Source organism: Naegleria fowleri (genome assembly GCF_008403515.1).
Source record: "Naegleria fowleri strain ATCC 30894 chromosome Unknown tig13, whole genome shotgun sequence".
In the NCBI taxonomy this organism is placed as follows: Eukaryota; Heterolobosea; class Eutetramitea; order Acrasida; family Naegleriidae; genus Naegleria; species Naegleria fowleri.
In genome coordinates this window covers 331,857-351,696 of record NW_025407945.1, presented here as the reverse complement: position 1 = coordinate 351,696, position 19,840 = coordinate 331,857, and the positions used below count along the sequence as shown (strand labels likewise).

Here is a 19,840-nt window from a genome sequence, read left to right as displayed (position 1 = left end):
TCATCATCAACAAGTCCATACCTTCGATTCAGATGGCCATCCATTCGTTATCGACAACGATCACACTCAGGTCTGTCTGAATTTAGGTCTCTACAAGTGTTTTTTCGAACGATCAACAGAATTTAAAATTAGATTTCCAACTCGAAAAAAATTTTCATTTTTTCAAAGCCATTGCTCGTTCCTTTATAACAGCAACGAAATTGTCTCTAGCAAGTCTTTCGTCTTGTTCAAGAATAATTTTCGAAACAACCTGACATTAGGTTCATCATTGTCCTTCAATTCTCTAACCACGTACTAACCATATAGCCTCACGCATCCCGTTGAAAATGCACATGCTTTATAGAGATTTTAATTTTTTAAATTCTCCAGAAACTAGTAGTACTAGTATGGGCAAGAAGCAAGCAGCAACATCATCCTTGTTGGACGAAATTGTTGCTTCTTGCTATACTCGTTCTATGGGAGGAAGAAGGGAGAACTTGTACTTCTTTAGCCATGACGACGGCAGAGGGCCTCGCTGTTTTTGATGTGGCTATGTTCGCTTTGAAGCAAGTCGATTTTTCCTATCGGCCATTGGCCATGGACTCTAACAATCATAACTCCCATATTGATACTCTTATTCAACAACTTGATCAATCCATGAACTTTATTGCTAGTACAACTCATACCGCTGCTACAACAACAACTAGTAACAACACTACCACCAGTGCTGGTAGTAATACATCTTCAAACAAAAAACTCGCTTTCAAGCAGAGTGTTATGTTTGTTTATAACGCTGAATCATTGGATGATGATTCTGATGATGATGAATACGAAGATGATGTATTATCAACTTCTTCATCCGATGATGATTCTGCAATGTCTTTAGAATTATCACGGGCAATTAGAACAGGCTTCACTGGTATTATTGATTTTGAGAAGAACGAAATGATGATCTATCCACCTTCTCATTCTGCATACTTACACAAGGATAGCATTATCAATTTAATGGATATTGCTGAAAGCATTTGTTGTTCAACCATCTATATTTGTATGGAGAAGAATCATCCTGAAGTCAAGGAGTTTGCTCGCGGATTCATTTATGCTGGATTTCAACTTGTTCAACCAAGCATCAAAAAGTTGAATCCTACCGAATGGGTTTTGTTTGGAGCTGAGTTGTAAATAACGATAATAGCGGAGTAGTAGTAGTTTATAGTTTTATGTAATTGGTCAAGCATATGAAGGGATGCATGAATTCAATATCATACGATATCTAGTAGAGAGGACAAACCACTGCTTTGGATGACAGATTGAACAATTGTAAATTTCATAACCATCAAATCATGAAATTTTGATCTTTGTTCGCATAATCTCGATAGTGAAGTTGTTGGAATGTCTATTCTCTATTTTGGAGGATGACTGTGATTTGTATTTGTGTTATCTTTTCGAATAAAAATTTGGAGTTATGAAAATGGCTTTTGATCTATCTGCCTTAAACACCTCATCAGCTAATTTATTCAAGAAGTGATTCTTCGTTCCTTTTCCTTTCATCTTGCAATTTGAAAAGAGTGAACAAGTAGCTTCCAAGTAAGGTGAATATCGTTGATGCAACATTGTAGGCTGTGAAAAACTGATGATGGCCATCACTGCTATGAAGAGATATAGACAACACGCTTTCAATCACGGATTTCAATGTCACAATCACCGAAGTCGATAAGGGTGAAGTTCTCGAAATGAGTACAAAATTTGAGATATTCACCACAAATGCAATCAATCCAGTTCCAATCAAAACAATCAAGAATTTAGGTTCAAATAAGAATGGAACAGCAGATGCCTTCTCAAACTCTCCAGTCATGACACAAATTGGAAATAAAAACAAAATAGCTCCAATGGTATTATAAATTAGAATAATCCAATGGTTTTTCTGAGTGGATGACATGATCTTTTTCAAATAGATGGAATATAACGCCATAAAACAGCTCGATACTAATCCAAATGCAAATCCAACAAGATTAATTTTTGACAATTGTGTTTCCTTAATTCCTGCCATAAAATATCCAATCGCAATGATAAAACAAGCAAAAATAATTCTTTTTGAAATTTGTTCACCTAATAGAACAAATGTGAAAAGTGCAGTAAAACAAATGCTAATACTTCGTGCTGTATGATAAACGTGAATGTCTGAATAATCTAAACATAAATTATTGAAAGTAACCATTCCTACGTATAAAAGAGAAACAGGCATGATTTGAATGGCTGTTTCTATTTTAAATTCAAAATCTGGTAAAAAGCTAAAACAAAAGGTTCTTTAAAATTAATTCACATTCATTCCGCATTCATTCCGCATTCATTCGAAAAATATATAATGTGCGTGTGTTAGTAAAAAGATTATTTCATATTTTTAGAATTTCGTATAGTGACATTAGAACAATAATTTTTCACATCATGATCAACAACAATAATTTCAAGTATAAATAATTTCATACCTATTGAGACTATAAGTACAAAGAATGCAAATAAGTGCAACTAGTAAATGAAACCAAGTCATGGTTAATGGAAATGGAAATGTATATTCTCCAATATCCATTAAATATTTTGAGAAAAATAATGAAGATATCGAAGTGACAATAAAGAATATAATTGCAAATAACACTTGGCTGTGCAGATAGTGAGGAAAAGATTTTGTGTGAAAAATTAAATCTTCCAAATAAAGAATAATATAAATTCACATACATTTTAGAGGCTTCTCGTGACAGAAATTGTTGATCATGTTGGTGGTGATGATGTTTGTTGAGTGATAATGAAGGAGAATGAATGGTCGGAACAGAAGAAGAATTCAGAGGTGGTGACTCGGAGAGAGGTAAAACTGTTTCCAATTCTTCTGCTTCTTTTTGATGATGATACATTCGTTGTTTGGAGGAAGAGGCGACACGAGAACTGAGTTCTCCGACAAGGGCGCTTGTGCTGGCAGAGGAGGAGGATGACATGATTCAGCTGAATGTAGTGTTGTTGTATTTTTTCGATGCTGTATATATATAATATATATATTTTAAGATCAACATTTCAGAACCATTCATGTTCTCAGTCACAAGAAGATCTTCAAAGGTATAAGGTACACAAGGAGAAGAAATATTTATTTCAAAATGTGATGATGATTATTGAAAAATCCAAAGAGTTGAGAAGTATTGTTATTGCTGACGTTTCGATTGTCCATCATGGTCGAGTGATGATGAGGTGGTGGAATGTTGAAGGAATAAGAACTTGTTGTTGGTTGTTGGTGCTGTGTCATGTTGAAAGAATGATCTTCAGTAGGAGCAAAGATTGACGGAGTGTTTCCAGGATTGGAAGGAAATGGACCACCACCTCCCAAAAAGTTGTTTCCTCCACTACTCAAACCTCCTTGTGGCATGTGAGGAGTTAAGTGAGCATAATTCATCCATTGTTGATATTGCTGATGTTGAGGAGGCATTGGTTGCATCATATATGGTGGCATATTCATTCGATTTTGACTGTTGCTGAATGGAGGTGACGAATAACCATTGGAAAATGCAAAAGGTAAAACATTTGGAAATTGGTTACCAGATGGTGTCTGACCAAATAAATTAAAGTGAGAAGCTGGCTGGTTGGAATTGTTGTTGAAATGGCCAAATAATGATGGTTGTTGTGATTGAGCGGATGGATAACTGCCAACATGTTGTTGTTGTTGTGGATTTTGAAAGTTGTTTCCTCCTGCAAAATGGAATGAGCTATTGTTTAAGGACATTTCTGCAGGATTGAGAAGTGGCTTGGTGAATTGAAAAGCATTAGACATGGGTTGCCAGCCATTACTGAAAGCATTATTTGGTTGGTTACTTGGATGATTTGGTGGAGAAGGTGATTTCCTTGTTCCATTTAGTTTTGAGTCAGTGCTAGTGGTGACAATTTGATCATTCACAGAAACAATATTTGATGGAGTCACAACAGGTGGCTGTTGATTATTGACAGAGGTATTCCCAGAACTCACGGTGTCGCTCGACGATACTGTGTCCATCAGTACTGTCACCTGAGAGGACGACTGAGAAGATGGTACATTGACTGAAGTAGATTTGGATGAATTTGAATCTGAGACTTTCTTCACAGTTTTTGCGCCCTTTTTGTCATTGGTGTTGGATTTTGGTTGATATCTGGGGAACTGTTCGGGTGCTACCTTAATAGAGACATCACTCATATCGTTTTCAAATAGAATGTGAGTAATTTCTGGTTGTTGTGGTTCTGCGGATTGATCATCAGAATGAGGACTCTCAGCTTCCACCATATCTTTCTGCGTGTCTCGTTTTTTCTGTTTTTCCTTCTTGATAATTTCTATCATCTCCTTTTCAATCTTTTTTCGTTCCTCTTCCATCTTTTTCTGTTTTTCTTGTTCTTGTTTCTTCTTTTCTTGTTCTTTCTTCTTCTTCATCTTCTTCTCACTTTTTTCTTTTTCCTTAATCTCCTCTTCTTCTATTAACTTTGCTTGCATATCTAGGGCTTGTTTTTCTTTAAATGCATTTAGGATATTTTCGTAGAATGCCTTAGCAGCAAACAAGTGAAAAACTCTCCTGCTTTCTCTCCACTTCAAAATATTTTCTTCAGAATTTTCACTTTCGCATTCGGAATCTTCATCTTCTTCTTCCTCCTCTTCTTCGTTCTCTTCCTCTTCTTCCTCTTGATCGTCCTCTTCCTCTTCTGAGCATTCTTGATCTTCTTCGTCAACTTCATCTTCTTCATTGTCGTCATCCTCATACTCATCATCCTCTGACGCATTATTGTTATTATTTTTCTTATCCTTGTTCAATATTAAATTTTCCAAGTTGCTTTGCTTTATATTATGTTCAAATCTCTGAAGCAGCTGAATAATATCACTTGATTCGTGGTGTTTTATCCATTCTTCGGAAAGTGTGATGATGGACTCCTTATTGATTGAAAGATTCTTTCCAAATTCGTATTGAGCTAAATCTTCTTGAGGTAACTCTTCAGAGGCATAAGGGGGAGGAGGAGGAGGTAGGTTCTGCTGACTAACTGTACCATTTTGATAAGCATTTTGCGTAGATGTTGTTGAAACGGCTGTTGATGGGGTTGTACTTGTTGTATCAGTGGTATTGGTATTATTTTGTTGTTGTTGTTTAGAAGGAACCGTCCTTTCTTTTGAATCATCTGTGATGTCTTCGATAATCGGACTTGATGGTGGTTTTGATGGAAAACCATTGTTATCGCTTGGATTGAATTTTGTTGTAGAATAGTATTTTACAGTTTTTTCTATCACCCGAACATTCCCACTCTTTTTAAACGTTGTTGTTGTCAGCATTTCGGTTCCATCCTTGTTGATGACTGTTCTTTTTGTGGTTTTTGGAGTTCGATTGCCGTTATTATTATTGCGAAGTTTTGACGACCTATCCACAGTGGTGCAAAAGTTAAATTGGCATTCGTTGTTATGATCTGGATATGCAAGTTCTTTGCAATATTCCGTAAACAATCTTTCTAATTCTCTGTCGAGAATTGTTTTGTTTCTTCCACATACTGTACACGAACAAACTCGTTGATATTGTGCTTTTATCTTTTTCAGCAACACATATGCGTCAACATTAAACAACCTTTTACGAGTAGTAGAGTTAAGTTTTCTCCAAAAATCATGGAGTGATGTAATTTGGCTATCCGATCTTTTAGAAGATGAGCCTTGCGGAGCGGTTTTATCTCCTTTTGATTGTGATTTGCTACTACTATTGTTCTTCTTTTTACCATGTGTGCTCTATGTGTATCGTTGTGATAATGGTGATATAGCGGAGATGATGATTAATTCGAACGACAACAGAACAAAAAATCAATCGGACGTTATTGATGTGATGATGAACATTGGTTCGCATTTGAATTTCAATGGCCACATTATTATAAGGCAATCACAATTGTATCATGATTATTTCCAATTAATGATGATAATGATAATAATAATAGTAAACAACAAGTCAGCCACATCATCAAATCGTCACGAAGGCTCTTCGGAAAAACACACTTACCTTTTTACTGGGCATTTTTTTTAATCGTTAATGGGAACTTTCATTCCGAAGTCGACACAAGGCTCTCAAAGAACCACAATCACAACTTGAAAGACATCAAAAAACCATGAAAGGACTTGTAGTGTTAGTTGGCTTTGAATGGATCAATTCAATATTCCTTTTAGACTGTTTAAAGAGCACGAACAAGTGCGCTGATGTGCAGCGCGTTACAAAAAAATATCTTCACGAGTAACTCTTGTTGTGTCTGTTACGTAATTGCGTAACCAAACATTTCAAATCGAACAATTTTGAAACACACAGTGAGTGATCATGAGCACCCCATCATGGAAACCTAAAGGCAATACGTTTTGTAAGTACTGCCAACAATGGATTCGTGATACACCTTCGGAGCAAAAAAGACACGAGAGATCCAAACACCACGTTATAAATGTTCAAAATTATATCCGAAATCAACAGCAACAAGAGAGAAACATTGAAAAGGAGCAACAACGAAATCGGAAATTGTTAGATAACATTGAAAAAAGAGTATCCAAAAATATAAATAATGATGAGTCTTCAAATCCATATTATCAACAATACCTTCAGCATCAAGCGGAAATGCAAAAGGTTCCGATATTTCCTCCACCAATTCATTTGCTATCACCACCGCCTCAACAACAGCCACCACTACAGGACCAAGCTGAATTGATCAAAGAGCAAACATCACATGAAGAAAATGTTGAACCTGAATTGTTTGAACATAATGATTTACCTCTGAGCGCACTTGTCTCGGCCAGTGAAAGTGGAACTGAACAGCAATCGATTGTAAAATCGAAGAAGAAAAAGAAGACTGCTGGAGCCAATTCTGCACCAGCTGAAATTGGTGGATACTATGATGATCCCAACTATTTTTACTACGAGCAAGAGGAAAGCAAAGAAGACACTTCCACTAAGGCAACTGAAGATAAATCTAGTAGTGAACAAAAAGAAAGTTTCAAGGATGTTTCTGCTGTTCCCAAAACACAGGTATCCTCATGGAAGAATAAGTATGCCCAGAATTATTCAACATCGGCTAGTGCTACCTTTGGACAATGGGAGGTTGTGAGTGTCACGAAACGTGAACCTGTAGCTTCAAATGATGAGACATCACATTCTTTTGCAACCGATACTGGTGATCATTTGAAAAATGATGACCCTGAAACACATGAAGAAGACAAACTTGGTGGAAGTTATACTCACCACAATGCCGACAAAAAGAAGAGAAAATTTGATACCACTGTGACATCGAGTGGTTTAGTCTCTTCCACGAAGAAAGTCAAATCTGAAGACTCAACACAACCTAAAAAACCCATTTCATTTTCCCTCTCCAAGAAAAAGTAACCTAACTTCATGTAAAATAATGTAAAATATCCTCTATTGGTTTTGTACTGAAGAATTCTTCATCATATCTCTTTCAGGTTTAAAATTTGTGGGTTTCATGTTGGCGCCAACCGACCGTACGAATTTTAAACTCAAAAAAAATGTTTTTAGGTAGTCGATCAGGGGTCGGATTAACGAAAGAATTAAATCATTCAATCAATCAACGAAGAAAACAAGAACAACACTGGGAAACCTTCAATGCAATCAAACAGACCGATGCAAAACACCGATTCGCTGCGGAATGGGAGAGCAAAACAACAACCAAAATACAAAAGGGCCAACTTCAAAAGAGGCTCGATGAACTTCGAAAGGAAAAAGAAAAGGATTTAGAGAGGCGTAGAAATAAACTTGCAGAAAAGTTGGCACTTGAGGATGAACAATTTAAACAGGAATTAGAATCAATGCAAGAGACGACCGAAGAGAGGCGTAGAAAGCTAGAACAACGAGCAAAGGAATTGAAGGAACAAAGAATCATGAGAGACCAAATCTCTTCGCGCGAGAAACAACATCAACGATTTGTACAAAATAATGATATTCTTCGTGATGCAAAAACAAGGAACAATACTCTTAAATGTGCAGCTGACAGAATGAAACAGCAAGAAGAAAAAGAGGAACTAAAATTGATAGAGAAAGACAGAGAGGAATTCTTTAACCAGTTATGGGAGCAAGATAGGATGAAGAAGGAAGAAAGAGAACGTTCAGAACGAGAAAAACAATGGATGATGAACGAACAATTAAAGCAATCTCTTGATGACCAAAAGAGAAAACTCGAAGAGAACAAGCAAGAAATACAACGATTAAAAGAAGAAGAAGGCAAATTACTAAAGGAGAAATGGTCTCTTGAAGAAGAAGCAGAAAGAAGAAAACAAAAAGAAAGCAACAAAGATTGTTAGAGCTCCGTAACAGGGTCGAAAAATTCAATGAAATGAACAGAAAACAAAAACAAGAAGAAATGAGAAGAGAAAGAGAGCTCGATCTTCAATTCTTAAATCAAATACTGGAACAGCAAAATTTGGAAGAAATTAAAGAAAAGGCAAAGAGAGACAGAATTAAGGAAGAGGCCAGACAATATCAAAGATGGATTTTGGAGATGATGAAAAAAGAAGAAGAGGACACAAAACAACTTGATGATTTAATTATGCAAGAAAATGAACGATCGTGGCAAAAACGTCTCGAGCAATGGAACAAGGAACAGAAAGCTAGAGAGAAATTAATGCAAGAAGTAATGGAAGAGCGACAAAAACAAATTCAAGCTCGACTTGACGAAGCGAAAAGACGAAGAGAGGAAAGTCTTGCAGAGCGTGACAGGTTAAAACAAGAAATGGTTGAAGCTCAATTACGACAACAGGCTGAAATGGAAGAGAAACGAAGATTTTTGAAAGAAAACCAAGGTGATATTTTGGATCAAATAAGGTATAATGATTTCAAAAAGCAAGAAAAGGAAAAACAAAAACAAGCTGAACAACGTGCTCAACTCTATGCAGAGCAAATGTACCAACAAAAACTCAAGGAAGAGCTCGAAAAGCTTGAAAGAGACAAGCCATCCCAATTTTCTCATCTTAAAGTCAGAAAGAATAATATATTTTAATCACTCATCTCGATTAATTAAAATTTCTAAAACAATAATTTAATAATAATGTTATTGATCTGCCATCTCGGGTGACGCGTAAAGAGTCTTCATTGCTTCTAAGATATGGTCCGACAAATCAATTATGAGTTGCAAACTTGTATCGGACGTACATATGAAAGAAACAAACAATGAATCTCCCAATTCTTCTTCCTCATCCTCATCATTTTCTATTGATGCATCTGATTTTGATTTATTCATGCCTTGCTCTTGATTTGCAACTTTGGTTGGTTCTGTATGCATTTGCAGAACTGAATAATCGTCATAACAACTGATTAAATATCTATTCTTTCCGAACGGTAATTTGTTAGCTTGTTCAGCAGCCTGAATATGTGTGGATGGAAAAGTATTATCAAATTCAATTGTACAATCCTCGGAATAACCTCTTGCCACAATATTTCCCTCCATATCACACACAATTATTGAAACAAGTCCATCAATTCTGTTAAATAATTTTTCAAAAAACGGATTATTCTTAAATTTTTGTTCTTGATCTTGTGTTGCTATAAATTGCTGTTGTTGTTGCTGTCGACCAAAACTTTGTGCCAGTTGTTGTGGCTGATGTTGTTGTTGGTGGTGCTGTTGTTGTTTGAGACTGGATGAGAGAAGACTCATTTTTTTATTTGGCATAAAGGTGGTTTTGATGATGCTTGTCCAATTTGCAGATATTGTAATGATTTCACTCCATACATCCTAAACATGTGTAAGGATGACAATTATGAGTTAAAACTATCCTTTTCGTAATATCCAGTTGTGTGGACTTTGAGGAAAATTCATTCCATTATTTCAGTTTCTTTCGTTGATTTTTCAGAGCGGTTCAAAGCTAATTGATCACAACAGCTCAGTTTCTAATGTTGATTTTCACGAATTCGTATTGACCTCTTTCATTGTTTTCTGTAATGCTTAGGTTGGTCTCCTTCATTGAAATTGCTTGTAGGAATTTTTTGTGATAAGGAATTCGTAGAACTAATTCCATCTTCAAATTCACTCCTATGAATAATCTTGGTTGTATGATCACTTCTCACATGAATAGGATCCAACACGAGTGAATCATCATCTACAAATTCCACTCGACCAATTTGTGCACTCTTCGTAGCATGGTATGAATTGGCACTGCCACTTGCTAATGGATAGGGTCTCGGAAATGCAAAACTACTCTCCGAAAAGACTCTATTCTTATTGTTCTTTAAAAACTGGGATACTGATGAGGATGAAGAAGATTTGAACTTTTGAGAGGAAGAGCTACTACTACCACTCGTTCCGCTACCACTACTACTACCACTCGATGAGCCTAATTTCTCCATTTTCAAATATCCTTCAAAGCCTTTGATGATATTTCCGTGATGAATGGTTTCTTGAAAATAGGCTTCTTCAGCCCGATTGATGGAATCTTGAATACATTTTAATTCGGCCTCCAATTGTTGCTTTCTCTCTAAAAGTCGTTCCATCATCACGAGAAAATAAGAGTCTTTCTCGGAAGTGTATTTTTGAATTTTTGTTTGAAAAAGAATATTTACGAAATGATCATTATTATATCTAACTAGAGCTAATTGAACGAAGAAGGAATATATGCCACTTTTCCTCTTCGTATCGCTTTACTTCGAGTTGTAAATGCAACGCACTCACCATGTGAAACACGCGTTCGAAATTCAGAAACAGTCCTCACCAAATAAACTGTTCGGTTGCATGTTTCACATAATTGGGCTTCTTTAACAGCGCTTCCTAATTCTTCAAATTTTAGTGGACACTTATAAATCCATTCACAATTTTCAATAAAGTTCTCTTCATAATTTTGAAGGGCAAGAGAGTTTCAAAGCAAGATCTTGATGGATCCTTTGGTGTAAGAGGAAGTTTTGTTGGAGAATAAAGCATCAAATGCTCAATTCTTCTTCTCAACACATGCTTCCAATTTTTAATGTTGAGAGATTTTTCAAATTTTGGAAAGTAATAACACATGAGTGGTTTCCAAATACTAGTCAACTGAACCAACATAAATTCCCAACCTTCCTCTGCATGTTCTTCCTTATCTTGTGGTACTTTTTCCATGTTTTTGGTCTGATTGAACAACAATAGCAACAGAGAGGAATGACATTTCGCAAACGCAAACAAACTCAAAAACGGAGCGATTTGCATCAAAATTTCAGAAGACAATTCCGAGAACTTGATCATCATTTGTGGACGTGTACAAACATCCATGTTGATGCTGCCATTCTTGTTGCTGTCGGAATGAATGGAGAGTGCAACAAGATCATCCTGAACGTCCTTCTTTCTGTTCTCCATGGAGAACTTTGAAAAGAGTATCATTTTTTTTAAAAAGGAAGGTCTTCGATCTCAGGTGTTTCATTCACCTTTAAGTGTGTGATCGCTTGTCAGGCCTGTTGAAATCATTGAGTTTAGGAAAGCATTTGAGGTAAGTTTATAAATGCCTCAAATGGACAAGATCTATTCCCTTAGATTCTTCTAAAAATATGTTAATTACAATAAATAGTTTAAAAATCATGATTATGATAATCACCAGTTGAGCTCCCTTCTCAATCACAGCCAACATTTGTTTAAAAAAATGACACTCATGCAAGGCCACAACGCAATCAAGGCATCATCATCCTCTCCATTCCGAACCACTGCCTTGTTGTTCGTGGTGAGCCTCATCATTCTGATCGTTATCATTGGAATGGTCGTGGAGGTGCTTGCGGATATTCCTGTTCATTGTATTCATCATAATATCGGAAACAATGAATGGAGGTTATATATCTCACCACCTCTGTATTCGCTACAGGAAGATGAGAGAGCTCAAAGTATTCAACGAAAACAACACATTCCATTAAATTGCACTCGAATGGAGAGAGAGGATGTGGATATTGCGAGAGTTGTTAAAGTTTATTTGCAACTTCCAAATATTGTGAGAAGTGAAAATAAGAATGGAAATGTTATTGGAACTTGGACTATGGTTTATGACCAAGGATTTGAAATTACACTTGTTCAGAATAATTATGAAATGAGCATGTTTGCCTTTAGCATGTTTGAAAAAGTGAATAGCACGAGTGAGCTGATTCGTTCCAAGTGTCATCAAACATTTGTTGGAAATTATAGAAAGAGTCCCTATGGACAAAAGAACGCTGCTTCGTTTGGATGTTATTATGCTGAAAAGGTTTATCCCCAACCAACTGACGTGAAAGTCTCTCTTCCAATTAATACTTTACTCTACAAATATTATGATCCAAAGAATCAAGGAAAAGGACTGAATGTCAATAATGATCCATCATTTGACAGCTTGGCAGATGAGTTAGGATTGGATTTACGATTGATGAGAACCTATGATCCAAAGGAGAAATTCAAAACAGATCGAAACCTCATTGATTGGATCAACACCCAATCTGATCATTTGGGTTGGACTGCTCGCTCATACTCACAATTTGAGCAATTCACAAATGAAGAAATGGAAAGAATGAATGGAGCTCGTTCCATCTTGGTTGACAAGAGTGATTTGAAAAAACCAGAAAACAATCCAATTCTAGAAGAGGAAACTTTCAATATTGCTTCAGATGAGCTTGACCTCACACCACCATTGCCAGATAATTTTGATTGGAGAAATGTAAGCGGTGAGAATTATTTGACAGAGGTCAAGAACCAAAGATCATGTGGTTCTTGTTATGCATTTGCAGCAGTGACAGCTATCGAATCAAGAATTCGAATTCAAACCAAGAACAAGCTCAAACCATTATTAGCCGTTCAAGATATCATTTCATGCAGCCCTTACGCACAAAAATGTCATGGAGGAATTCCTTATTCCATTGGACGTCATTTGAGAGACTTTACACTTGTTCCAGAGTCTTGTTTCCCTTATACAGCATCTGAACACATTCCTTGTGATTCAAAATGTAGCAATCCGCCATATATTGTTAAAGTGAAGGATTACAAGTATGTGGGAGATTTCTATGGAGCTGGAAATGAAGAGAACATGCGACGAGAAATTTACAGACATGGACCAGTCTCTGTGAGTTATTTGGTCTATCCAGATTTTAAATATTATTCAAATGGAATCTATAGACACTCTGGATATGGATATCCAATGAAGAAAGATAGAATTAAGCATACTAACAATGGATGGGAACCAACCACTCATTCTGTTGTCATCACAGGTTGGGGTGTTGATCCAGTGACAGGCCAAAAGTATTGGAATGTAATGAATTCATGGGGAAGAAAATGGGGAGAAGAAGGATTCTTCAAAATAGCGCGAGGTCAAGATGAATGTGCTATTGAGGCAGAACCTGTTGCTTTCTATCCTCAAGTTATTTATACGAACGCATGAGAGGTTGATGAGTGACACTTGTCAATGTTATAAGGAAAAAACAGTGTTCAATCATTGTTGCGTGTAATGTTCAAGAAATCAAACTCTCATGTTGTGGTCTACAATAAAGGGGATAGCCAATAAAAAAGAAGGTGGCGGCTGTGAATATAACAGCAATAACAGTCGTCACAAGAGCGATAATGTAACATCCATTGCAGGGTAGAATTAGTTTTCGCTTTTTCATTTTTTTAGGGTCGTTGTGGATCTCCCAAGAACTGCAATTGAAGTCAATACTTCAAGAGAACTTATTTCATGTTTCTATAATGAGAAAGACATTCCAAAAACTCTGTCATTTCGGAGACCAGAGATTTTCTTTCAAAGACTTCGTATGTTATTGATTTGCAATAATGGTTTTGTTTACTTTTAATGTTCTATCTTGCGTTCTTTGTTGGACTGTTTTGATTCATGCGGCTTTTTGCAGGGCAATGTGTCTTGAAATTTTTGAAAAATTTAATTTTAGCATGATAGCATGTATTACGAATAATAAAACGTAAACATTTATGATCTGATCATCTATTGCTCTTCAACAGAGGTACTCTGTGTTTTCTCTATTTATTATCAGGAATGACTTTTTTGAAGTAGTAAGGGTTGGGAGAACATTCAACTGGTCATAAGTTTTTTCTATAACAAGTTTTTGAATCAAAAGTTATCAAACTAATAGTGGTCCACCTCTCAACTTCTCCTCATTCACAGTAATGGAATGATCACGTGAAAATTCTTTGTTGGATGTAAATTAGATTCTTAGAGGTTGCAATAAAGGCTTTCTCTGTTGTTTGTAACGTCGAACGCATTGTGAGACCTTAGACATCATGCTGAGGAGGAGCACCTTTCTCTTTTAATAGGTCTTGTTCAAGAAGATATAAAAAATATTCAAAATTTTACAATTTTAAATCAATATAGAAAAACAGTAAAAGAAAGGATTAAAGTAAGTCCAAATGGCCATATTAGCTCATAGTACCCTGAGAAGTTGCATTTCCTATTTGAAAAGTCTCAATTATAATTGGAGGTGACTACTTGTCAGGATCATCACAAAAAAATGCAAAAACGTCCAATCCTGCCCTGCAATTATGTTTACATTGCTGTCGGTGTCATGACTGTTTTGACTTTATTCATCATAATTGCCCTCTTCTCAACTGTTGGTTATTATATAGACCTTGAATCCAACATTCAATTCCACCCTAACGCTTGTCTTGTTTCTCATTGTGAAATATTCACTTCTTTACGTTGTCCAACAACAACAAAATGTCCTCCTTCCTCCCGCATTTCAGTGTTATTCGTCGGATTTAGAGTCAACAAGAACAATTCTTTTTACGAGATATCGGTGCAGGCTGACCAGTATCCTTCTCAACCATGTAACATTCCATCGAAAATCCTTTCTCAACCACCACCATATCTCCCAAGAACTGCAATTGAAGTCAATACTTCAAGAGAACTTATTTCATGTTTCTATGCTGAGAAAAACATTCCTGACACTCTCTCATTTCGTGACCCGCTGGTTACCAATCTATGGTTTTTTGCACTATTGTTTATTTTCTCATCTGCATCTGTGTTCTCTTGCGTTCCATGTTCTATTTTATGGTTTTGTGCAGTTTGTGGCAGGAAGATGGAAATGCCTATTGAAGATTGTAATTTTGATGTGATAGAATGTGTAGTGAGCTGTTGTTACTGTAAAACGTAAACGGAAATGCAAGAAGAAAATCATTTAATTGTCTTGATTTCTTTTACCGTGAAAGATCAAGTACAAGAGAGGCACACATATTAATATTCCCAGTCCAGGCAAATGGGTGGTGCCTCAAATAGTTCCTTAAGCTTTGTTGCAACCTTTACATGATCAGGATGGATTGCATACTTTTGAATAATTTCTCTCGAATCAAAGGTGGCTCGAAGAGCATAATTGTAGCCTTTTGCTCGTTCGGGTGTAATATTTCTTCCGAAGGTGAGTGTTTGGACACCTTCAATTTTTGATGGTAGAGCATTCAATTCTTCCATCAGTTCTTTTTCCTTCTCTTCGGAAACTGCATGAATGATGAAACAAAAATCATCATAACAAATTCCGATTAATTACCTTCTCTCAGCTTGAAAAAAACAACATGATCGACTTTTTTACTCATTTTTTTGTGTGCCTTTAATGAGATTGGAGAATGTTGACGAGTCGACTTGGAACGTTCATCAACTGGTGACAGTCTCTTTCTAATCGAGTCAATAATGTGCTCTGTAACAGCACAATATGTGTCGTTCTGTTCGTTCTAAACGTGTGGTACCTGAAAAAATCGAATTGGTTTGTGTTACTTGGTGACTAAATCAACCAGTGATATCTTGTTCATGGCCTCAGAAAAAGCTTCTCCTTCATTCTTTGTGAGAGGTTTTACCTCTTTAATGTTGAAATTAATGAGACAAGTTGATTCATGTTTCTCGGAAGCAGCATTCTTGATTTCTCTCTTCAAAACACTAATCAAAAATTCTGTATATTCATCAATATATTTCTCAATTTCGGAATAGACTGTATTTGTTGTGCCGTATGAGCTCATTGTTTCCGATTGTTGTCTTGCTAAAGATGTTTTGAGTGCCATCACAAGAATATTCTTCATTTCTTCAAAGGGAGGCAATTGTTCGGCATTCTCAAATACCACAGTTTTCATAATATAATCGACAGCCAAGTGCTCCAAATAAGTTTTTGCTTTGAGATGACTCTCCTTTTCTCGGATACTCCTCTCTCGTTGTTGTTGCTCTAATTTTCCTTGAGCTGCAAATGATTTTTTAAATTGTTTGGGAGGCATTTTTTTGACAAGAAATTGTTTCAATCTTCAACAAGAATTTGGATTTTGAGTTTGGTTTATGTGTTGAGATATGTCTACTCCGTGTACCAATGAGTTGTCACCTCCATCAACAATAATACAGCCTTCGGAATGCATGCAACCCTGTTGTGGACAAAAGCAACAACTGGTGATGCAGCATACATGCAAACAAGAAACGTATGGTGAAATTAAAACAAAAATCTTCGATCGAGGAGAGTCTTGCTGATCAAGTTCCTTCTAACAAATGTTGTTCTCAGCCATAAAAAGACACGATTGGTTGCATACACAATCATTAAAGCTCCAAAAGTAGAATCCCAAAAGATGGACATGATAGCATAAAGTAAAATGTTAAATGCAATCATCTTCCATTCACATCCTCTCAACATCAGTCTAAAGAATGAATAGGTTTGAAAATATTGTTGGCTGTCATCCTTAAAGAAAAATTCTCGATCATGCAAGTATATAAAATCAGGAATGAAACCGAGTCTGTACGAAATTTGTTTGTCAAGAATTTGGCCCTGCTTGATTTTGACGTCAGTGATGACTCTCTTGAGATATTCATTGATGGTATTATATCCATCAATGAAAGCAGCAGGAATGTATCTATGCTTTGGTCCAATATTAAAATTGAAAAGATCGCTAATTCTGAACTCGTTGCTCATTGGAGAAGTAAGGGCAGGATTGTTCATCTGGCTTCGTTCTTTCATGGTCTGTTGAATAGGCTGCTCAACAAGAGCTTGTTGAGTGTTTTGGTTATCTGCAGCATTACTGATTGGATTTTGTTGTAATATATTCGGTTGTACTGTCAAGGCTGTTACTGGTCTTGAAGGATTAATGATCTTGGGCTGTGCTTGGTTAGTTGCCATTCTTCTAAAAAATCCATTCTTTGCTTCCTCCTCTTGGATGGGAATCAATAATAGCTTGTCGTAGTTTTCTCGAACCATTTTCGACACATAAAGATCAAAAGTAACAACAGAGTTATTATCTGTGGCGGACTGAATTAAACCTCTCTTGGGGAAAAAGTCATTACTTTCCTGGTTGAGGCCTTCGTAAAATTCTTTCATGTTAGCATCTGCAAACCTGAAAACACTCTCACCATGAATGTAACATCCATAATGTAGTTCATCTAAAATGAGAATGCTGATATTAGCAATCGAACATGTATCAATTAATGATGTAATGGGATTTCTGGTAAATCTATAAATTATGAATCTGAAGAATATGTACTGCAACAAGGAGATACTCAAATAAAACCATGATAGCAATGCAATTTTAAGAATTGGGTGATATCTAAATACTCCACTTAATGCATTTTCATCTGCTGTATATGATGCTAGATTAATAACTCCTCCACCATCCAAAATTAACAGCACTGTTAAAAGAGTGAACTCAAGGCTGGTCCAAGTCGTTCCTTGAAGTTTCTCCCATTCTTTAGCAATGAAATAGCTTCTCCAAATACTGACACTAGAATATGAACCCTCAGCTCTTCCTCCAACCCCAACGACCTTTCCTTTAGTCTTTTCCCAATCCATAAAAAAAATATCATAATTGCAGTGTTTGTAGAACACATATGAAAGGTCGATAGCCTTTGCAACAAGAGCGTATAAAATTATGAGGAAGAAATACCATTTGTCTGAATCATTAAAATTTGGTAATAATGCAAATACGCTTGATTGTAATTTGAAGAATAAGTAATAGAGGGATATGTAGAAAAATATCAACACAAAAACTCCATTTGAGGAATGTTCACAAAAGGCAAAAATAAGCTTTCCCAAAGTGGGAAAATCAATCTGTGACAATCTTCTTCTTGAGTATCTATATGTTGACATACAAGAGGTTATCAAGCTCAATACTAAAATAAGAACTAGGAATACTATTACCACAATCCATACTGTCTGCTGAGATTGAATGTATGAAGCTGAAAAATATATCGAGGGTGTCAGTATGGACTCTTGTTGTGCAGTTGTGAACACTGTAGTTTTCAAACCAGCAATCTTTCTGGATGTATATTTTAAGGTGAGCCTTGGAGGAAATATCTTTTCTGAAGCTTGTGTGTTCATTTCCACTCTTAGCTCAGCACTCTCTAAAAATCTGACAACACTTGGAGAAGAAGATTCAGTAGTAATACCTGCAACATTGTCGTAAATGAAAAATCTTCTATAAAGAGTTGCTGTGGAAATATCGTTTGCGGTTGTCTTGTCGTCTTTTAAAATCTGAACAGGTATTGGATATAATTTTCCATTGTCAAGAATAACTGAGGTGCAATCAAACGTGTTAAATGGTAAATAAAGCAGTGAAGATCAACATACATAGTTCATAAAATACAGTGGCTTGAAGTGTAGGAATGGAGAGAGCATTAAAGAAACATGAATTGATGTAGTTATTGCCAAAATCTAAAAAAGCAGACCCAATATAGTTTCCAGTTGGGCAAAGCTGTAATTGATTCGTTAAGTCCTCAAATCCTAACCAATTTCCATAGACAGAATATTTCGAAAGAAGGAGTTTAAGTCTTGTTGTTCTATCCGTTCTTCCACTTAGCCCAACCAATTGAGATAAATCATTGTTATATAAAATATCTGTAGATTTTCCTCTGTAAACAAGCCAAGGCATTCCGCTTTTCCATCCTGAGAAGCCATTTACTCCGTCATCTGTCAATGAATTGTATAAAGAGAAGTACATTTTGCATGCAGAAGTTGTCTCGTCAAAAAGTAACAGCGCACATAAGTTTGCTAACATTTGACACGACGTAACGTTGTTGAAAGATTTGCAATTAGCGGAAACGAAGTAAAAATTGTCATAAAATAATTTAGATCGAACTGTTTCAGTAGACGGGCTTTCAGTCCTAGAAGTCTCAAACACTTGAGAAAAAACCACAGATGCAGCTGAATCAATAGGATATTTGCTGCTTAGATCCAAATAAGTGTCTTTCAGAACACATTTATCTGACCACTATTCATAATGTAAAAACACTCTGTTTTTGAATGAAATACGTACCAATTGATATAGGGATGAACAAACACAAGAAAGACCATCTGAACTAGCGATCATATTCGGATCTGGACATGATTTACAAGAATATGGATTTGTTGGATCAGGTATCGAGTTAGGTCCACAACTGATACATTGTTTTGTGGCAAGCAAGTTTCCGAAATTGTCTCTCTCTATCAGTTTTTTTGATCCTGAGCATACACAGTCTGTTTGATTGAATCCTGCAGTTGTGGGCCCACACGTCATGCATGTTGATCTATCACGAGAAGACGCGAATGGACACTTTTGACACGAAACAACACCCGAAGTAATGACTTGGATATATCCTTCCGAGCAGTAACAATATTGATTGTCAGAGGATATTTGGTTTGCAACTCCACATGATTTGCACAGCATTGAGGAAGAATCAAAATACTGTGGACTACTGCATGTTGTATTCGAAAAAACTCCTTTTTGAGCATTGATGTGTGAATGAGGTGCAATTAGAAATATTGAAATCAGAACGCCAATTAGGGACAGTATGTTTTTCATATAGTGGTGATCTATTGATATGAGCCCTTTGCCTGTTCTTTTCCGATGATGGTTCAAATATACTCTGTCGATCCGCATGGCTGGTAAGGTTGGTTGCATTTTTTTTGTTGAAAAACTGAGTTTTTGGGCGGGTAGTTTTTTTGTATGG

The 19,840-nt window shown here is 36.2% G+C and overlaps 13 protein-coding genes across 13 annotated transcripts; 5 read left to right on the top strand and 8 right to left on the bottom strand.

Annotated features, from left to right (window-relative positions):
- Positions 1 to 492: 492 nt before the first annotated feature.
- On the top strand, positions 493 to 1,158 carry FDP41_012249 (uncharacterized protein; the record flags this gene model as incomplete). Its single annotated transcript, XM_044702747.1, has 1 exon — positions 493 to 1,158. One exon carries the CDS (start codon positions 493 to 495, stop codon positions 1,156 to 1,158), a length of 666 nt encoding a protein of 221 aa, XP_044566305.1.
- Positions 1,159 to 1,489: 331 nt separating this feature from the next.
- Positions 1,490 to 2,963, bottom strand: FDP41_012248 (uncharacterized protein; the record flags this gene model as incomplete). The annotated part of the gene is made up of 3 exons (XM_044702746.1): positions 1,490 to 2,282; positions 2,463 to 2,633; positions 2,710 to 2,963. The coding sequence occupies 3 exons, from the start codon at positions 2,961 to 2,963 to the stop codon at positions 1,490 to 1,492; spliced, it is 1,218 nt and encodes a 405-aa protein (XP_044566304.1).
- Positions 2,964 to 3,109: 146 nt separating this feature from the next.
- FDP41_012247 (uncharacterized protein) lies at positions 3,110 to 6,020 on the bottom strand (the record flags this gene model as incomplete). The annotated part of the gene is made up of 2 exons (XM_044702745.1): positions 3,110 to 5,740; positions 6,006 to 6,020. The coding sequence occupies 2 exons, from the start codon at positions 6,018 to 6,020 to the stop codon at positions 3,110 to 3,112; spliced, it is 2,646 nt and encodes an 881-aa protein (XP_044566303.1).
- A 294-nt stretch (positions 6,021 to 6,314) lies between these two features.
- FDP41_012246 (uncharacterized protein) lies at positions 6,315 to 7,364 on the top strand (the record flags this gene model as incomplete). Its single annotated transcript, XM_044702744.1, has 1 exon — positions 6,315 to 7,364. The coding sequence occupies one exon, from the start codon at positions 6,315 to 6,317 to the stop codon at positions 7,362 to 7,364; it is 1,050 nt and encodes a 349-aa protein (XP_044566302.1).
- A 140-nt stretch (positions 7,365 to 7,504) lies between these two features.
- Positions 7,505 to 8,296, top strand: FDP41_012245 (uncharacterized protein; the record flags this gene model as incomplete). Its single annotated transcript, XM_044702743.1, has 1 exon — positions 7,505 to 8,296. One exon carries the CDS (start codon positions 7,505 to 7,507, stop codon positions 8,294 to 8,296), a length of 792 nt encoding a protein of 263 aa, XP_044566301.1.
- Positions 8,297 to 8,328: 32 nt separating this feature from the next.
- On the top strand, positions 8,329 to 8,991 carry FDP41_012244 (uncharacterized protein; the record flags this gene model as incomplete). The annotated part of the gene is made up of 1 exon (XM_044702742.1): positions 8,329 to 8,991. One exon carries the CDS (start codon positions 8,329 to 8,331, stop codon positions 8,989 to 8,991), a length of 663 nt encoding a protein of 220 aa, XP_044566300.1.
- A 51-nt stretch (positions 8,992 to 9,042) lies between these two features.
- On the bottom strand, positions 9,043 to 9,645 carry FDP41_012243 (uncharacterized protein; the record flags this gene model as incomplete). The annotated part of the gene is made up of 1 exon (XM_044702741.1): positions 9,043 to 9,645. The coding sequence occupies one exon, from the start codon at positions 9,643 to 9,645 to the stop codon at positions 9,043 to 9,045; it is 603 nt and encodes a 200-aa protein (XP_044566299.1).
- Positions 9,646 to 9,914: 269 nt separating this feature from the next.
- FDP41_012242 (uncharacterized protein) lies at positions 9,915 to 10,481 on the bottom strand (the record flags this gene model as incomplete). Its single annotated transcript, XM_044702740.1, has 1 exon — positions 9,915 to 10,481. One exon carries the CDS (start codon positions 10,479 to 10,481, stop codon positions 9,915 to 9,917), a length of 567 nt encoding a protein of 188 aa, XP_044566298.1.
- Positions 10,482 to 10,767: 286 nt separating this feature from the next.
- Positions 10,768 to 11,334, bottom strand: FDP41_012241 (uncharacterized protein; the record flags this gene model as incomplete). The annotated part of the gene is made up of 1 exon (XM_044702739.1): positions 10,768 to 11,334. The coding sequence occupies one exon, from the start codon at positions 11,332 to 11,334 to the stop codon at positions 10,768 to 10,770; it is 567 nt and encodes a 188-aa protein (XP_044566297.1).
- Positions 11,335 to 11,590: 256 nt separating this feature from the next.
- FDP41_012240 (uncharacterized protein) lies at positions 11,591 to 13,339 on the top strand (the record flags this gene model as incomplete). The annotated part of the gene is made up of 1 exon (XM_044702738.1): positions 11,591 to 13,339. One exon carries the CDS (start codon positions 11,591 to 11,593, stop codon positions 13,337 to 13,339), a length of 1,749 nt encoding a protein of 582 aa, XP_044566296.1.
- Positions 13,340 to 15,136: 1,797 nt separating this feature from the next.
- Positions 15,137 to 15,489, bottom strand: FDP41_012239 (uncharacterized protein; the record flags this gene model as incomplete). The annotated part of the gene is made up of 2 exons (XM_044702736.1): positions 15,137 to 15,393; positions 15,444 to 15,489. 2 exons carry the CDS (start codon positions 15,487 to 15,489, stop codon positions 15,137 to 15,139), a joined length of 303 nt encoding a protein of 100 aa, XP_044566295.1.
- Positions 15,490 to 15,663: 174 nt separating this feature from the next.
- FDP41_012238 (uncharacterized protein) lies at positions 15,664 to 16,155 on the bottom strand (the record flags this gene model as incomplete). Its single annotated transcript, XM_044702735.1, has 1 exon — positions 15,664 to 16,155. One exon carries the CDS (start codon positions 16,153 to 16,155, stop codon positions 15,664 to 15,666), a length of 492 nt encoding a protein of 163 aa, XP_044566294.1.
- A 206-nt stretch (positions 16,156 to 16,361) lies between these two features.
- Positions 16,362 to 19,791, bottom strand: FDP41_012237 (uncharacterized protein; the record flags this gene model as incomplete). The annotated part of the gene is made up of 3 exons (XM_044702734.1): positions 16,362 to 18,427; positions 18,483 to 19,122; positions 19,168 to 19,791. 3 exons carry the CDS (start codon positions 19,789 to 19,791, stop codon positions 16,362 to 16,364), a joined length of 3,330 nt encoding a protein of 1,109 aa, XP_044566293.1.
- Positions 19,792 to 19,840: the final 49 nt, after the last annotated feature.